Consider the following 17529-nt stretch of genomic DNA (forward strand, 5'->3'; position numbering starts at 1 on the left):
CTGCAGTTAGATTCTTAACCCATTGCGCCACAGCAGGAACTTCTGTCTATTTTTTAAAGTAATGGAATTGTAGATGGTAGTCTTTACTTTCTTAATAGCCATCTAAGTTATCAGATTAAGAAAGCTTATGTTACTTTTACCATCAGAAAATACAACACATTTACTTTAATTATGAAAAAAAGTGTCCTATTTCTCACTGTTCTGCATCAAGCATGAGAAGGTATTAAAACCTCTTTCTCTACATTCTTCCAGGATACTGATCACAGTAATTTACTTTTTTCCCTGAGCAATTTTCCACTGCACAGGAGTATATGACACAGATGTTTTGTTACCTGTGACATTTAATAATCAAACATTATTCCCACATATTTTAATGACCATCATTTCTTCAAAGCCCTTCATTAAATACTTCTTACCAGACAGAAAAGTTCAACAGAATTATGCACTGCATTCCAAACTGGCTTAAAGACATTTTTGCTAAAACCAAGTAAGATTCAGATTGCTCATTATCCCTGAACTAGGGATCATATCCCCAAAGTCCAGAGCTTAAAACTCATCTCTAATACATATTAGTCTAAAAAATGATCTTTAAAAATAGAAAAAAAAGAAACCAAACCAACAACAATGCTAGCTTCAGCAGCACACATACTAAAACTGGAACAATACAGAGATTACAGCATGGTACCTACACAAGGAGGACATGCAAATTCATGAAGTGTTCTATATTTAAAAAAAAAAAAAAGAAGAAAAAAATAACCAACCTCATCAGAAACTGATACAAAGAAAAAGAAAAATTGCTAACCACTTGGAAGTTAGTTTATTCTACTGAAATTTGTGAATCTCAAATCTTAACATACTTACGAATAAACATCATTGTCCACAATGATACCTTCAGTCAAGTGAGGCCATGTAGTTGCTAAATGGAGTTCACTAAAAAATAGAAAACATAAAATATATCCATAAGCCCTCTTTTTTTTTTTTTTGGTCCCCTGGTTAGGGGTCCAGTGGAAGCTGTAGCCGCCGACCTATGGCAGAGGCATAGCAATGCCAAATCCGAGCTGCGTCTATGACCTACACCATAGCTCATGGCAATGCCGGATCCTTAACCCACTGACGGGGCCAGGGATAGAACCCTTGTCCTCATGGATGCCAGTCGGGTTTGCTAACTGCTGAGCCATGACAGGAACTCCCCATAAGCTTTATTTAATACTGTATATATGCTCTCTGACTTAATTCTACTTCTAGAATTGTATCCTAACTAAACACCCAGAGATGTACATAAAAATATGTTAAAAGTGGACATTTATAATATGACAAAACTGTAAACACCTGGCATAGTAAATGGTAGCACATTCATATAAAGTTATTGCCTGCAAGAAAAACCATGCTATACCTAATAGCCAAAAAGTATAAGTATACCAGCTGATGAATGGATAAATAAAATGTGGTAATACCCCACACAATGGCATATTATACAGCCCTAAGAAGTAATGGAGTCCTGACTCATGCTACAATAGGGATGAATCTCTAAAACATGCCAAGTGAAAGACATCAGACACAAAAGGTCATGTATGGTATAACCCAATCTATATGAAATGTCCAGAACAGGCAAATCCATAGAGGCAAAAAGTAGATTAGTACTTATCTAGAGCTAGAGGGCCTGGTAAGACTTGGGCAGGGGATAATAGCTAAGAGGTAAGGGGTTTCTTTTGGGAGTAAGTAAAGTGTTTTGGAATTAAATACTGATGATGGTGGCACAACTCTGTAAACACTAAAAAACATGGAACTGTATACTTTAAAACTGTCAATTATTATATAACTTGTATCTCAATTTTGAAAATATCATGTTATAGATCAGGGGTTGGCATACATGTTCTACAAAGGACCAGAGAGTATTTTAGGCTTCTTATGGGTCATGTAGTTTCTGTCATATTCTTGTTTTTTTCTTTAAAGTCCTTAAAAATGTAAAAACCATTTTTAGCTCATCAGCTATACAACAGGAAACTGGCTAGATTTGGTCCATAGGTCATAGTTTGCTGACCTCTCATTACAGATGAATATTAAATTTCAGAAAGTTTTCATGTAAAATTATAAAATAAACAAGTCACAAAAAATTTATAGGATGACAAATTTGTAAAATATACAAAAGTATTATGCAAAAAAGAGAAAACATAGCAGGTTTGATATCTAGAAAGGACTACTTGCAAAGTTGGTCACTGGCTTGGCACCTGGGAATGTGAATTTTGTGAGGGTTCCTACCATTCCCTGATAAGAGTGGCACACTGTGCCTAAATTACCTGTGCAAAGAATATGGCTTATGCAAACATCTGGTTTCCTTCTGATAGATGCCAGGCAGAGGGTACCTACATGAACGGTCTCTAATTAAAACCCCCAAGCGCTGAGCCTCTTAACGAACTTTCAGGGTGGATAGCCTTTTACACATGTTGTCACAGTTTATTGCTGGGAAAACTACATGTGTCCTGTGTGACTACAGTGGGAGAGGAAGCTTGTCTGTACTTTGCCCTGTACCTTAACTCTGTGTACCTTCGCTGATTTTTGCATTGTATCCTTTTGCTATAATAAATCATACCCACAGGAGCAACTATATGCTGAGTTCTGTGAGACTCTGAATCTGTAAGTATTATTTAGAATTCAGTGTGATAGCAGGGCGAGCACTTCACAACAGGGCAGTGTAACCTTGGTTATAACCGGTCAAATAGCCACCCTTGGCACAAGCCTGTTTTCTAAGACAAGTTCTACAATGGTCTCAATTAAACCTTTGAGTTTGAGTTACCAAATACCTTTCCAATATACTGATTTTTTGCTTGAATTAGTCAGAGTTGAATACTATTACAATTTGCAACAAAACAATCTCACTAAACATATTATTTTTGCCCTTTTACATGTTTTCTAAATTTTCTCCACTGAGCATGATTATTCACAATAAAGCTAAAGTTTTAATGACTATGTCCTCTCCTCTCCCTCTAACTACAGAACAATTAACAATTTCTTTGATAAAGGACAGAAGACACTGAAACAAAAGCCTCTTCATTTCCTCTTCTATTATCTAAGATGCCTTTTCAAAGGCAGAGTTCCCACAACATTTGCTAATCACTGTTTGATTTAAACAGTCTTCCATGTGCACCATATTTATTTATTTATTTGTACTTATTATTATTATTTTTTTTTTTGCTTTTTAGAGCTGCATCCCCATCATATGGAGGTGCCCAGGTTAAGAGTCGGCCTATGTCACAGCCACAGCAACAAGGGATCCAAGTCACGTCTGTGACCTATACCATGGCTCACGGCAACGCCAGATCCTTAACCCACTGAGCAAGGCCAGGGATTGAACTTGCAACTTCATGGTTCCTAGTTGGATTTGTTTCTACTGTGCCACGACAGGAACTCCTATGTGCGCCATTTTTAACCCCAACTTATATTTGTGTTCTTCTTTAATCACTTTTCCTTTACTAACTGACACTTCATCATGATATGAATTAGGAAGAAATATTTAATAATTAAAACCTTCTTGGAGTTCCCATCGTGGCTCAGTGGTTAACGAATCCGACAAGGAACCATGAGGTTTCAGGTTCCATCCCTGGCCTCACTCTGGGGGTTTCGGATCCAGCGCTGCCGTAAGCTGTGGTGAAGGTTGCAGACGCAGCTCGGATCCCGAGTTGCTGTGGCCCTGGTGTAGACCGGTGGCTACAGCTCTGTTTAGACCCCTAGCCTGGGAACCTCCACATGCCGTAGGAGCGGCCCCAGAAATGGCAAAAAGACCAATAAAATAAAATAAAATCTTCTTGCTGTGTAGCACTGGGAACTATGTCTGGTCACTTATGATGGAGCATGATAATGTGAGAAAAACGAATGTACATATGTATGTGTAACAGGGTCACCATGCTGTACAGTAGAAAATTGATAGAACACTGTAAACCAGCTACAACGGAAAAAATAAAAAAAAACCATTATATATATTAAAAAAACCTTCGAAGTTCCATACTGTTTTCCGTAGCGGTTGTACCAATTTACATTCCCACCAACAGTGGAAGAGGGTACTCTTTTCTCCACACTCTCTCCAGCGTTGGTTATTTGTTGAATTGTTTTTTTTTTTTTGTCTTTTTGCTATTTCTTTGGGCCACTTCCGCGGCATATGGAGGTTCCCAGGCTAGGGGTCGAATCGAAGCTGCAGCCACCGGCCTACGCCAGAGCCACAGCAACGCGGGATCTGAGCCGCGTCTGCAACCTACACCACAGCTCACGGCAACCCGGATCATTAACCCACTGAGCAAGGGCAGGGACCGAACCCGCAACCTCATGGTTCCTAGTCGGATTCGTTAACCACTGCGCCACAACGGGAACTCCAATTTGTTGAATTGTTAATGATGCCATTCTGACCTGTATGAGGTGGTACCTCATTATAGTTTTGATTTGCATTTATCTAATAATTAGCAATGTCGAGCATATTTTCATGTGCCTGTTGGACATCTGTATGTCTTCTCTGGAGAACTGTCTATTTAGGTCTTCTGGCCATTTTTTGTTGGGTTGTTTGGTTTTTTTTGCTGTTGAGTTGTATGAGTGGTTTGCATATTTTGGAGTTAAGCCTTTGTCAGTTGTGTCATTTGCAACTATTTTCTCCCATTCTGTAGGTTGTCTTTTTATTTTTTAATTTTTTTATGGTTTCCTTTGCTGTGCAAAAGCTGGTAGGTCCCATTGGTTTATTTTTATTTCTACTGCCTTCAGAGACAGAACTAACAAAACATTTGTATGACTGATGCCAGAAAACGTTTTGCCTATATTCTCTTCTAGGAGTTTTATGGTATTTTTTTGTCTTATGTTTAAGTCTTTAAGCCGTTTTGAGTTTATCTGGAAAACAGTATGGAGGTACCTCAGAAAACTAAATATAGAATTACCCTATGACCCAGCAATCCCACTCCTGGGCATATATCCACACAAAATTTTCATTCAAAAAGATACATGCACCCCTATGTTCAATGCAGCACTATTCACAATAGCCAAGACATGCAAACAACCTAAATGTCCATTGACAGATGAATGGATTAACAAGATGTACATATACACAATGGAATACTACTCAGCCATAAAAAAAACAAAACAATACCATTAGCAGCAACATAGATGCAACTAGAGATTCTCGTACAAAGTGAACTAAGTTAGAAAGACAAATACCACATGATGTCACTTATATCTAGAATCTAATACATGGCACAAATGAACCTATTTACAGAAAAGAAACAAACTCAAGGACATGGAGAACAGACTTGTGGTTGCCAAGGAGGAGGGGGAGGGAGTAGGAAGGACTGGGAGTTTGGGGTTAGTAGATGCAAACTATTGCATTCAGAGTGGAAAAGCAATGAGATTCCAATGTATAGCACAGGGAACTATATCTAATCACTTGTGATGGAACATGATAGAGGATAATGTGAGAAAAAGAATGTATACATATATGTATAACTGGGTCACTATGTTCTACAGCAGAAAGTGATAGAACATTGTAAATCAACAATAAAAAATTTTTTTAAAGAAACGATGATCCTTTTTAAAAAACTTTTTTCAGTCTGTTAATATGGTGATTTATATAGATTGATTTATTTAAATGTTCAAAGAGAATTTCTGGAATCCCCACTTGATCATGATGCATTATCCCTTTTATATTGTTTTTGGATTCAGCTTGCTAAAATTCCACTAAGAATTTTTGCATATATACTGAAAACAAACAAACATACAAAAAACCCTTCAAATTTCTACCAAGTCAATTTATTTCTCTCCCTTTAAAATTTCCTCTAAGTAAAACACTCAGGCTCATCCACCTGTAATCCTCACTCTTTATCTGGCTAAGTCTTCCCAAAATTGAGACTCAGAATAAATATCACTTCCTTTGACGACAACTTTGTTGACAGCATACCAATCTAAACTAGTTCCTCATTTTACTGTCTTTACTTCCTGTATTTTCCCTTCAAATTATCCCACAATTTATAACTGTGTTTTTTAGGTGATTGCTTTTTCTACTTCCTTTAGTTAGACTGTAAATGCCAAGAAGACAAAAACTGTTCATTTTATTTACTTCAATATCTTCCTTATTTAGTATTGTGCCTGGCATAGATAATAAATATCTATTTAAAAAGATACTTACTTTTTCATCTTTCAAGTGATTTTAAGTTTATTAAAGTATTATTACTTCTACCTCTGCATGAGAGTACTAAAGATAGATGTATATATGTGAATATATTAAAAAAAAAAAACAAAGAGTTAACAAGTGAGACAGTGTATCAGCACTGTTTGTATCTTCCAAATATTTTGCTATGGGTTACTAAATTCTCCAATGCTTACATTTTCTTGTCAAACAACTTTTTTTGTTTGAATTCAGTAGTTCTTCCAGAAGAGAAATTCAGTATACTATGAGGTCACCCTTGCATCTCTTACTTAAGTCTTAATTTATGTATTTTGAAAAAGCGGCCAGGAAAAATACCAACAATTGTTAATTCTGGGTCACAGACCCATATGATACTATCTGTGCTTTTCGGTATTTAAAATGTTTTCCCCAAAGTAGACCAAGAATCACTTCTATAAGGAATAATCAATAAATGTTATTATATATATCTTATGTCTACTTTAAACCCTCTTTTACTTCTTAAGTTACAGAGAAAAAAAGATCGATAGACTGCTAGATGTAGGTCTCCATTTCCAGTACTATATTCATTCTAGGAGGCTGCAGTATTATAAGCACAGTAAAATCACTATTAACATAATTTAAAAAGTAAAGTCCCATAATTCAAATGATATACTGAAATTTTCACCTAATAGGATCTTCACAGGCACCAAACGGTAACTTGCCAAACTCCAGGCCTCCAACTTCTCCTCCTACAAGGGCATCTATATCTAAACAAAACAAAGCAAAAATACAGTATTTTCATCTAGTTAGGTTAGCCCTTTGGGAGATTATAGATTTAAAAGCATCTAAATTAAGACACATAAAACAAGTAAGAGAGCAAGACATTAGGTATTAAAGACTTCCTCTGAGAATGTTATAGCAAAAGGACACAGTTCACATTTAATTCCTACTTGTAAAGTGCTGCACTCTAAATTCTACCTTTGTAGAGTTCCCATCATGGCTCAGCAGTTAACAAATCCAACTTGGAACCATGAGGTTGCGGGTGCGACCTTTGGCCTCACTCAGTGGGTTACGGATTTGGCTCTATGATGAGCTGTGGTGTAGGTCGCATACTCGGCTCAGATCCCAAGTTGCTGTGGCATAGGCCAGCAGCTACAGCTCTGATTAGACCCCCTAGCCTGGGAACCTCCATATGCTGTGGGTGCAGCCCTGGAAAAAAAATAAAATAAAAATAAGTAAATAAGTAAATTCTACCTTTCTGAAAAGTCCTTAAATATTATTAAAGAGAACATTATTTCTGTATTTTTTTCATTTTCAAATAATGTGATTAGTATCATCTAAAAGAAAGATTATCTGAGCATTAAAAATTTAATCATTAACCTACATTCATCAGTTTTGCTGTCAATAATTTCTGAAAAGCCCAAATTAGCTATCAATAATAAACTTATTTCAGCTGACAGTACATGGAAATATTTAAAGTCCAGAAAAGAATTTCCTTTCCATTACGAATGGTATTTGAGATTAGAGAAGAATTTAGAGGGTAAATCATCCCCTTCATTCCATCTATCTTGAAGAAGTAATAAACACCTCTAAAAGACATCAAAAAGATTTATTTCTCTTTGAAATAATACAGATGGTTGTTTTTAATTATTCACACTACACTGGGAACTCCTAAAATTAAAGTCTACTGTTGAGTTATGAACACTCACAGATTTGCTAAAATGTTTGACAATTATCTACACCCTAAGTTATTACATTAGTCATTAAACATGGTTCAACTACTTCATTCAGTAAATTTTCTTAAGTCATTCCATTCTTCCAACTGATGAATGTTTACAATAAAAATCACAATGACTAGCTTTATTATAAGATGTGAATTAAGAGCTTCAAAATTTATAATAAACACATTTTGTAAATTAGCAAGTGAAAAATAATTATTAGACTATAACTTTTAGTTGAATTAAAAGTTGAAAAGCAACACTGTAGAATGAAAGGATGACAGGACTTGGAATTTGACAGTACTTAAAAATTCGAACTGGAGTTCCTGTTGTGGCTCAGTGGAAACAAATCTGAGTAGTATCCATGGGGAAGCGGGTTTGATTCCTGTTCTCACTCAGTGGGCTAGGGATCCAGCGTTGCCATGAGCTGTGGTATAGTTTGCAGACGTTGCTTGGATCCTGCATTGCTGTGGCTATGGTGTAGGCTGGCAGTTGTGTTCCAATTCTACCCCTAGCCTGGGAACTTCCACATGCCACTAGCACGGTCCTTAAAAAAAAAAAAAAAAAGCAAACTTGCTGATCATGTGACCTTGGATCAGTTACTTTTTTGTCTTTTTTTGTCTTTTGTCTTTTTAGGGCCGTACCTGCGGTATATGGAGGTTCCCAGGCTAGGGGTCCAGTTGGAGATGTAGCTGCCGACCTACGCCACAGCCACAGCAATGCAGGATACAAACTGAGTCTGCAACCTACACCACAGCTCACAGCAACGCCGGATCCTTAGCCCACTGAGTGAGGCCAGGGATCGAACCTGAAACCCTGTAGTTCCTAGTCGGATTCATTTCTACTGTGCCATGATAGGAACTCCTCCAGTTACTTTTGATCTCTAAGAAAGGTAAACAAGAATTACATGAAATAGTATATAAAAGGTAAAGAGAATTACATGAAATTGTATATAAAATGCCAAGCACAATGTCTGACCCATATTACATGTTCAGTCACTTCCCTCTAAAAGAAAAAAATACTGGAGTTCCTTGGTGGCCTAGCACTTAAGCATTTGGCATTGTCACTATTGTGGCTCAGGTTTGATCTATGGCTCAGGAACTTATGCAAACCATGGGCATGACCAAAAAAAGAAAAGAAAAGCATTAAAAATGTATATGGCCTTCAACCACTGAGGAAGAAGGTTAATATTTTGATACCCATTTTAAAAAACTGGCAAAAGAACATTAACAAAGACTTTTTTGGCAATCAGAATTACAATGTTAAGATTCTGGCTCTTGAATTTCTTAGATAATTAAAAGGCCATACCATCTTTGGAAATCTTTAAAATAATAGGGTGGCCTTTGAAAAAGGGAGATGGAGGGTAGGAATTGCAACTCAAAACAGGATGCTAACTATAAATATGTCTAGTGGGTACTGTTGTCTAGGAACTAAAATTACCAAAAGGAACATCTGAGTCTTCTAATATAAATTTCAGTTTAGCTTTTATTTCCCTCTGCTGTAATTCAGATGCAGTTCTTTTATTGCACATTAGAGTTTCACATTATTCAGTAGTACATAAAATAATAGCAGTGTATATAATCACCAAAAGCTAGATGCACTACATTAATTTTAGTATCATCCCAAGACTATTAATTTATTATTCTCAATCTTATAAACAAACCAACCATTTGGAACAAAAATAAACACCAAAAAATATTTTATTCTAATTTATTTTTCATTGAGGAAGATAGACTAAAAAAACTTTCAGGGTAGTAATATTCTTATACTATATTTATAAGTTTATATTAAATCTCTTATTAGATATACTTGAATATGCTTATATGTGAGAGAAACTCACAGGAACCAAAACCTCACTTTATTAGGCTAAATGTCCACCAGGCTGAGCTTCAATAGGACTTAGATAATGTCTGTTCATACTTATGTCTGTGACAGAGACTGGTCCCATTATAGGTTAATATTTATTGACTGTTAAATGAATCAGTGTATCAATGGCTAAGTAGGTAAAATGATTTTAATTATATTTTTATAACATTAGTGAATGTTAAAGTAAAATATTCTATAGCTCTTCCCATTGTGTTTGTGTATAAACACATTTCTTTTCTTTTCTGCTTTTCTTATTTAGTCCTCTTCTTCAAACTCCACTCTATAAGGTTCTATGCATGTCTGTTCTCAGCCTATGAGAGTGGCTTCTCTTACATTCTGAAACCAGACACTTTAATCATTCATTACATACTAATTTATAACACATGACGTTTCACAGCAGGGGGATGCTTTCCAAATAATATTAGCTTTCAATGACAGTGTCAAATACAGAGCAATGTTGTCTCTAGAACAACTGACAGAGCTTTTCCAAGAAAAGAAATGATAAGGGCAATGAAATCAGCAATATAACATTTAAAGTGAGTTACTGATACTTCAAATTTAAAACACTTGAAATACACTATTAAATATATTTTATTTCTGAATATACTTTTTCTCCATTTATATTCAGTAAGTTAAATATAGTTCGAATATCTTACCTGGAGGTTGCTGAGGCCAAAAATACTGCTGCCAATCCTGAAGTACATAGGTAAACCTTATAGCAATACTAACTGGAGGCAATGGAGTTAAAGGACAGCCCTAGGAAATAAATGCAAAGACAATACCATGTAAATATTAGTACCTTTGCTATAATAAACACCATGTCCAAATTTCAGACTACTGGAATAGATAAATTACTACCTTTATAAAATATGGATTTTCAGATTATAGTGTTAGTATCCATATTCTAGCCATAAAAAACATGATACTCTAGCTGTTAAAGAGGAAAACTACTTCCCTGAAATCAACAAAGGTTCAGAATTTAGGAAACCATTTTCATGGGAGAAATTTTTACAGCACAAAAGCTCAAGAAATGAATCAATACCAGACAACAAATTACTTTAAAATAAAGGTATTTAAACTGGAGTTCCCATTGTGCATCAGCAGGTTAAGAACCCAATGTATTCTCTATAAGGATATGGTTCGATCCCTGGTCTCATTCAGTGGGTTAAGGATCTGGCATTGCCACAAGCTGTGGTGTAGGTCACAGATGCAACTCAGATCTGGTGTTGCCATCGCTGTGGCACAGGCCTTCACTGCAGCTCTCATTCCACCCCTAAGCCTGGGAATTTCCATATGCTGCACGTGCAGCCATAGAAAGAAAAAAGAAAAAAGCTGTTTACCACCTGGAAAAGATATTAAATTCTATTAAGCAAAATGTTCTTTCAAAATATCCTATACAATTTCAGTTACACAAATGTAATTTCTTACTATTCTCTTCAGCCATATGAATGTGAAAAAAATGTGATTCACTCTTAAAATAAGGTAAAACTATTACATAAAATGTAAGACTAGGTTTGGGAATATCTTTTCTTTCTTTTAAATGGAAATAAACTCAAATTAAGGTCAGTCTTAAATATTTAACTGGAATTTTAGACTATGACAAATGGTCACTCATGCAAAATAGTTTATATTAATGAATCAGAAAATTTAGATCCATTTTTATATTCATTAAAAATCATAAAAATTAATATCATCCAAACATCTCACAATCTCAGCTTCCCTTAATAGGTAACATACATTAATGTGCTATAGAACTTAAACATGCATAGGAATGACCTAATGAGCTTGTGAAAATTCAGATTCAGAAGTATAATGAATATACATAACTACTTCCCATGTGTTACTGATACTACTGGTTAGCAGGAATCTAACCAGCAGTAAGATTAGGACACTTAGCTCAGCAGCAGCATTTACAAGTGTCATTTGAAACTTTAACTAAATAGAAACTCAATCTAAAGTCACAAAATAAGGCGGCCAACAACAACAACAACAAAAAAGCTAATTTAGTTTTGGGTTGCTGTGTCCTAGACAAGCAAGGTATGGTCCTGGCTGATCAGCAATAATTACTTTTGACTCAGGTCTAAATATCAAATGAGCGCTCACCTGCAATAGGGGGTAAATTATCTAGAAATCATAACACAGTCAATCTGACACATAACCTCTGCTCCAGTCACATATCAATGTAGACAAGCATAGAAAGAGATGACCAAAAAGAAATAGCTAGGACCAAACATGACATAAATATCTTTGTGGATCCTAGAAAAAGTAGCTAAAACTCAAAAGTGTTAAGTGGGGCTCAAGGCACAAGCTTGCTGAGTTCCACATGCAGGAGACAGTGACAGCCCAGGATTACAGACTGCCTTAAATGGAACCAAAAGTACTCAGACCAGAGCGAGGGTACTATAAGACTCTGCTTAAGGCAGACACTGGGGCAGCACACTCCTGCTTGCAATAATGGCTTTGTTGGAAGGTATAGGGCTAGGGAAGGTTGTTGTGTGTGTGTGGGGGAAATCCCACTCTCAAGACATGAACAAGCAATTCAGTAATTCCAAGACTCAATACGCAATATGTCAATACCACCACTGAGCAACGGACTCCAAACACCGTTTTAAGACCAGCTTCTGAAATCTCCTGCAGGTAGTAGGGAGCAACCACAAAATTACAAAACCACTAGAGAGATGGCAGAGAAAGTTAAAAACTATAAATACAGCCTTTATTCAAAATGAACCTACAAAATTTCCCCAAAACATGAAGAAATGTAGTTCTAAAAAAGACAAATATCCAAATCAACAATCATAATATAAAACCATGAAATTAAAAAGAATGTCTAAACTGAAAAAGGAAAGACCAGAGCATGAGAGAGTTTTCAAATATTTAGAGCATTATGGCAGAAGAGGATTTAAACTTAAATTTTATGTGATTCTAAAGGGCAACCACCCCCTGTTGCTATCCTGCCAAGGAAGACTTTTCTAATAATTAGATGCGTGCAAAAATGAAATACTGCCAGTTAAGGGTAAGTATCTTACAACACTTCCAGTAGATGTTAAAAAGTAATATTTACAACTTTAAAAAGACAGGACAGTCACATATTGGGTAGCCTTAATGTAAAACCACTCAAATACACAAACCAGGTCTCAATTATTTTAAGTTCAACTCTTAACCAAATCAACTTTGAGAGAATTTCATAACTAGACAAGTGAGGTTTGTTAAATTTCTGACAGATGATGTGATAAACTGACTAGGAACCCCCCTTTTTTAAAGTACAATTAGCAAATAGTCATAATTTAAGTCAGATTCCACAGATCAAAGCAGTCCTTGGTTTCAGTAAAGAGAAGTTAACTTACGTAGAAGAGAGACTTTAAAGATCCATGAAAATAATGTTCACTAATGTCTTTTAAGATAAGGAATAAAGCATTAATATTTACATCTGACTAGAACTCGTCTAAAATAATTTAACATAATTGAAGATTTATGGTGAGAGCAAAGAAAAACCAATGGGGAAGAAAACAACACATAATTTTTCAAAAATTTCTCAAAGCAATATACATAGAACTTAGCAGTACTTAAACATTTCAAAGCCCAAGAATGGCCTGAAAAAATAAATTACATAAGGGCATGGAACTTTCTAAAAGACATGCTTCTATAATTTTTTTAATAAAGAAAATCACAAGATAAAGCTAACAATAGTTATTTTGAGGAGAGCAACTAAAGGGTAAAAAGTTTTTACTTAAATTTCTTAACCGGATATACATACTTTAAAAAAAAAAAAGTCAGATGGTGGAGTTCCCGTTGTGGCACAGTGGTTAACGAATCCTACTAGGAACCATGAGGTTGCGGGTTCGATCTCTGGCCTCGCTCAGTGGGTTAAGGATCCGGCGTTGCCCGTGAGCTGTGGTGTAGGTCACAGACGCAGCTTGGACCCCGAGCTGCTGTGGCTCTGGCGTAGGCTGGTGTCTCCGATTAGACCCCTAGCCTGGGAACCTCCATATGCCGCGGGAGTAGCCCTAGAAAAGGCAAAAGACAAAAAAAAAAGTCAGATGGATTTATCTGGGTGATGATAATCCTGCCATTAGACTATTTAGGGACTCAACATTAAAAAACATTTTTTTGAAATTAAGTGCTATCCTAAATATTTTTCTATAAACAAAATATGTTGAAGAAATTTCAGCATTTTTTCTTATATTTTTCTTCCTTTTCAAAATTTGCAAATCTTCAGAAAACTTGCAAAGCTAGCTCAATTAATATCCATATGACTTTCATCAAGTTTACAATTAAAGTTTTGACATACACACATATATATATTTACATAAATTTTTGGCTGAATTTTTAAAAGTAAGTTGTAGGCATCATGACATTTCACTCCTAAATACTTCAGCTGGTAATTCCGATAAACAAGAACATTATCCTTTGCAAACATAACACTTTACCACACTGAAGAAGTTTAGCATTGATACTATTTTCTAATATATGGTTCATATTAAAATTGTCCCAACTATCTCAATTGTACCCTTTAAGGCTAGTTTGTTTGGATCAAAGATCATGCATTGCATTTAGCTGTTATATCACTTTAGTCTCCTTTAAGCTCAACAGCTTCCAACCTTTGTTTTGCCTATCATGATAATGACATTTCTAAAGTATCTAGGCCAGCTACTTAGTAAAATATGGCTCATTTTCAAAATATGTGATTATTTCCTCATGTTTTGATTCATGTTAAACATTTTTAGCAAGAATGTAACACAGATGATGGACTATCCTATTCAATGTCTCATACCAGGAGATATCTAATATTGTTTATCAATTTTGATCACTTGTAGTGAAATGGGTGCCAACTTAAGGACAACTTCTCTAAGTGGAGAATCCTCTTCACCACTTTCTTATCTGGCTTTGCTCTTTTTTCTAGAGGTATTCATTCACAAAAGGCTCCTCAATCTAGACCCAATCTTTTTCCCTCAGAGAGCACAGGCAAGTTCTCCATTTCTCTGTGAGAGTTTTTTTAGATAACAACAAGGTTATACTGAGCACATCCAATTTAGCCTTACTGCTCTTAGTCATAGACTATAAATCAGAATAATCTTAAACATCAAATTAAATGGACCCCAGAAGTTCCCATTGTGGCTCAGCAGTAAAGAGCCCAACTAGTATCCAAGGGGATATGGGCTTGATCCCAAGCCTCACTCAGTGAGTTAAGGATTCAGCATTGCCATAAGCTGTGGTGTAGGTTGCAGATGCAGCTCAGATCCCGAGTTGCTGTGGATGTGGCATAGGGTGGCAGCTGTAGCTCTGATTAGACCCCTAGCCAGGCAACTTCCATATGCTGCAGGTGCAGCCCTAAAAAGCAAAAAAGAAAAAAAAGTATTAAATGGACCCTTGGGGGAAAAAAAAAACAAAAAACAATTCAGAACCCAAAGAGTTAACATCCCAATTGCTCATAGAGCCCTGAACGACAAGCAGCTACCTGAAGCCAATTCGTGTGAGGAGGCTGGCAATATTACTATTAGAGGAAAAGAAGTTCACATGGTAGATAAATGTTAACTAACCAAAAAACAATCAGCTTTAGTCTTAGTAAGCTAAAAATCTAACTGGATACTTTGTTTCTTTAAACATATACAATAATTTATGTTATTACTTATATCTTTCTTCTAAGTAATTACATTATCAATATTAGAGAAAAATATTTCCACATAATCAATAAAATTACCAAATTACTTTTATCTATATTCCAGATAAAACCAAAAACATCAATACCAACTCACAATCTTTGATTTGAAGATATCCAGCAGACCTGATAAATGAGTGTACTGATTTGGCACTTTTCGAAGGTGAACCATTTCAAAATCAGTTCGGACACCAGGACCCTGACATTCCCCCACATACATTCTTCGCCATTTATGATGAATTTGCACAAAGAGTGGCACCTGGCTGTAGGACATAATTAAACAGGAATAGACTGTAAGTCTATTAAACTGGCTGTAGGACATAATTAAACAGGAATAGACTGTAAATCTATTAAACATTCAATGACTCCTAGTTTTTCCACTATTACATTATTTTAATCTCAATTATTTAAAAGCACTAAACAAGGAACACTTCGCAGATTTAATTTATAACAAAGATACTCAGTTCCTTTTCATCTTACATGAATAAAATGAAGAAATCATCCTAATGGCACTTCACAGTCAGAAAATTACTTTAAAATGGCTCAAAGTCATAAAAAAGCAGAATGAAAATTTCACTGAATAAAAGTTATCCTACCATATTAGGCTTTCCAATCAATAAAACTTGGTTCACAAGTATTAATACAAATTAAACTCATATTAGTGGTGAATTATTTTTTAGTTTATCATTTGAAGACACACTTAATCCTCCCTATTCAAAGTTTTCCATACCCACAAATTAATGCACTCACTAAAATGTATTTGTAACCTCAATATCAATACTAATAGCGCTTTCACAGGTGTGTGCAGAGAAACAAAAAATCTGAGTTACCTGAGTGCATATTCTTAGCTGGGGTAGAACAAGGTGATGAACTGCCATCAAGTTTTAAAATTACATTCAGCATCAAAATTTAAATTAACTAAACATTTGGAAGTGAAATACACAAACAGTGTAATTTATTCTTCATTTTAAATGTTTATATAATATTTCAGTAATTTTCCCTTTAGAACTGCCTCCCTTAAAAGGTTTTGAGTTTGTCCTTATAGACCATGTTGCAATATAATAATGCATTAGTACTAATCCTAATTATAATCAAAATCCTAACATTTTGTATTTATTAACCATTTTCCTTCATAAATTATAATTTAAAATAGTTCTTAAAACTTGCTATGTAGGTCTTTTGAAATGTCCACCTACCAGCCAGTGTTACCCAAAGCAATAGACACAGAACTCAGAAGAAGATTGCACTTAGATTCACTGAGAACAGCATCATTGTTTGCAGCAGGGGCAATCACCACGAACTCTCGAAGTCCATACCTAAAAAACAAACAAACAAACAAACAAAAGCAAACAAAAGATCACTGCCATTCAACAGGGAAAAAGTCAGAATACAAGTATCCATTACTTGAGAAACATGAAAAAACTAACCTGAAGGAAAGTCAGGTTTAAACTGCAGGTATTTCTTCCTTTCTTTCTTTTTTCAAATGACAACTGAACTTATAACTACCTGGACTTTAGTAAAACCTTTTCAACATTCATCTACTATTTTCTCTCTATTCTTTATAAATTTAGGAGCAATTTACCAAAACCACAAAGAAAAGAAATTAAACAACAGTTGTGTCTTAAAAGTTAGGTTTCAAATTAAAACATGAAAGCCAGCACTGACATATTGCATTACTTAACTGATAGCATTAAGTCCACCAGTGTGGAAAGAGAAAGTTTAACAGATTCCCCAAATATCAGGAAAACAATTATCAGCCATGTTGCACTTGTGCTAAGTGCCTAAGGTTTACCCTAGAATCCTAATTAAGCAATTGGGGTGGGATCAAGATGACAGAGTGAGATGTGGCATTCACCTCTCACAAACACATCAAAAAAAAAATCATCTACATATAGAATGATTCATGCAGAACATCTACTGAAAGCTGGCAAGATCTTAAACCTCTAAAAAGGGCAAGAAACCATCCACGTAACTGGGTAGAACATAAAGGGAAAAAAGAGAGAGAGAAAAGGAATTAGGACTGAACTAGCACTCCTGAGAGGGAGCTGTGAAAGAGGAAAGGATCCCATGGCCTGGGAAGCCACCTAACTGACGGGGAAATCAGCCTAGAGGGAGGGACCTCACAGCCTCAGAGAAAAGCGCAGCAGCTGGACACA

General features: G+C 35.6%; 1 protein-coding gene and 1 non-coding gene across 3 annotated transcripts in view; one reads left to right on the forward strand and one right to left on the reverse strand.

Annotated features, from left to right (window-relative positions):
- RAB3GAP1 (RAB3 GTPase activating protein catalytic subunit 1) overlaps window positions 1-17529 on the reverse strand; it is a 132082-nt gene that overhangs the window by 41669 nt on the left and 72884 nt on the right. For both annotated transcript variants that reach the window (XM_047772059.1, XM_047772057.1), the window contains exons 6-10: window positions 16570-16689; window positions 15471-15636; window positions 10374-10473; window positions 6819-6900; window positions 862-930 (exon numbers count right to left, since the gene is read on the reverse strand). In XM_047772059.1, coding sequence (XP_047628015.1) covers window positions 862-930; window positions 6819-6900; window positions 10374-10473; window positions 15471-15636; window positions 16570-16689 — 537 coding nt within the window. The remainder of the gene's footprint in view (window positions 1-861; window positions 931-6818; window positions 6901-10373; window positions 10474-15470; window positions 15637-16569; window positions 16690-17529) is intronic.
- LOC125123765 (U6 spliceosomal RNA) lies at window positions 625-730 on the forward strand. Its single transcript, XR_007134148.1, has one exon. It is a non-coding gene; the product is annotated as a U6 spliceosomal RNA (small nuclear RNA).

Source organism: Phacochoerus africanus, chromosome 3 (assembly GCF_016906955.1).
Source record: "Phacochoerus africanus isolate WHEZ1 chromosome 3, ROS_Pafr_v1, whole genome shotgun sequence".
Classification (NCBI taxonomy): Eukaryota; Metazoa; Chordata; class Mammalia; order Artiodactyla; family Suidae; genus Phacochoerus; species Phacochoerus africanus.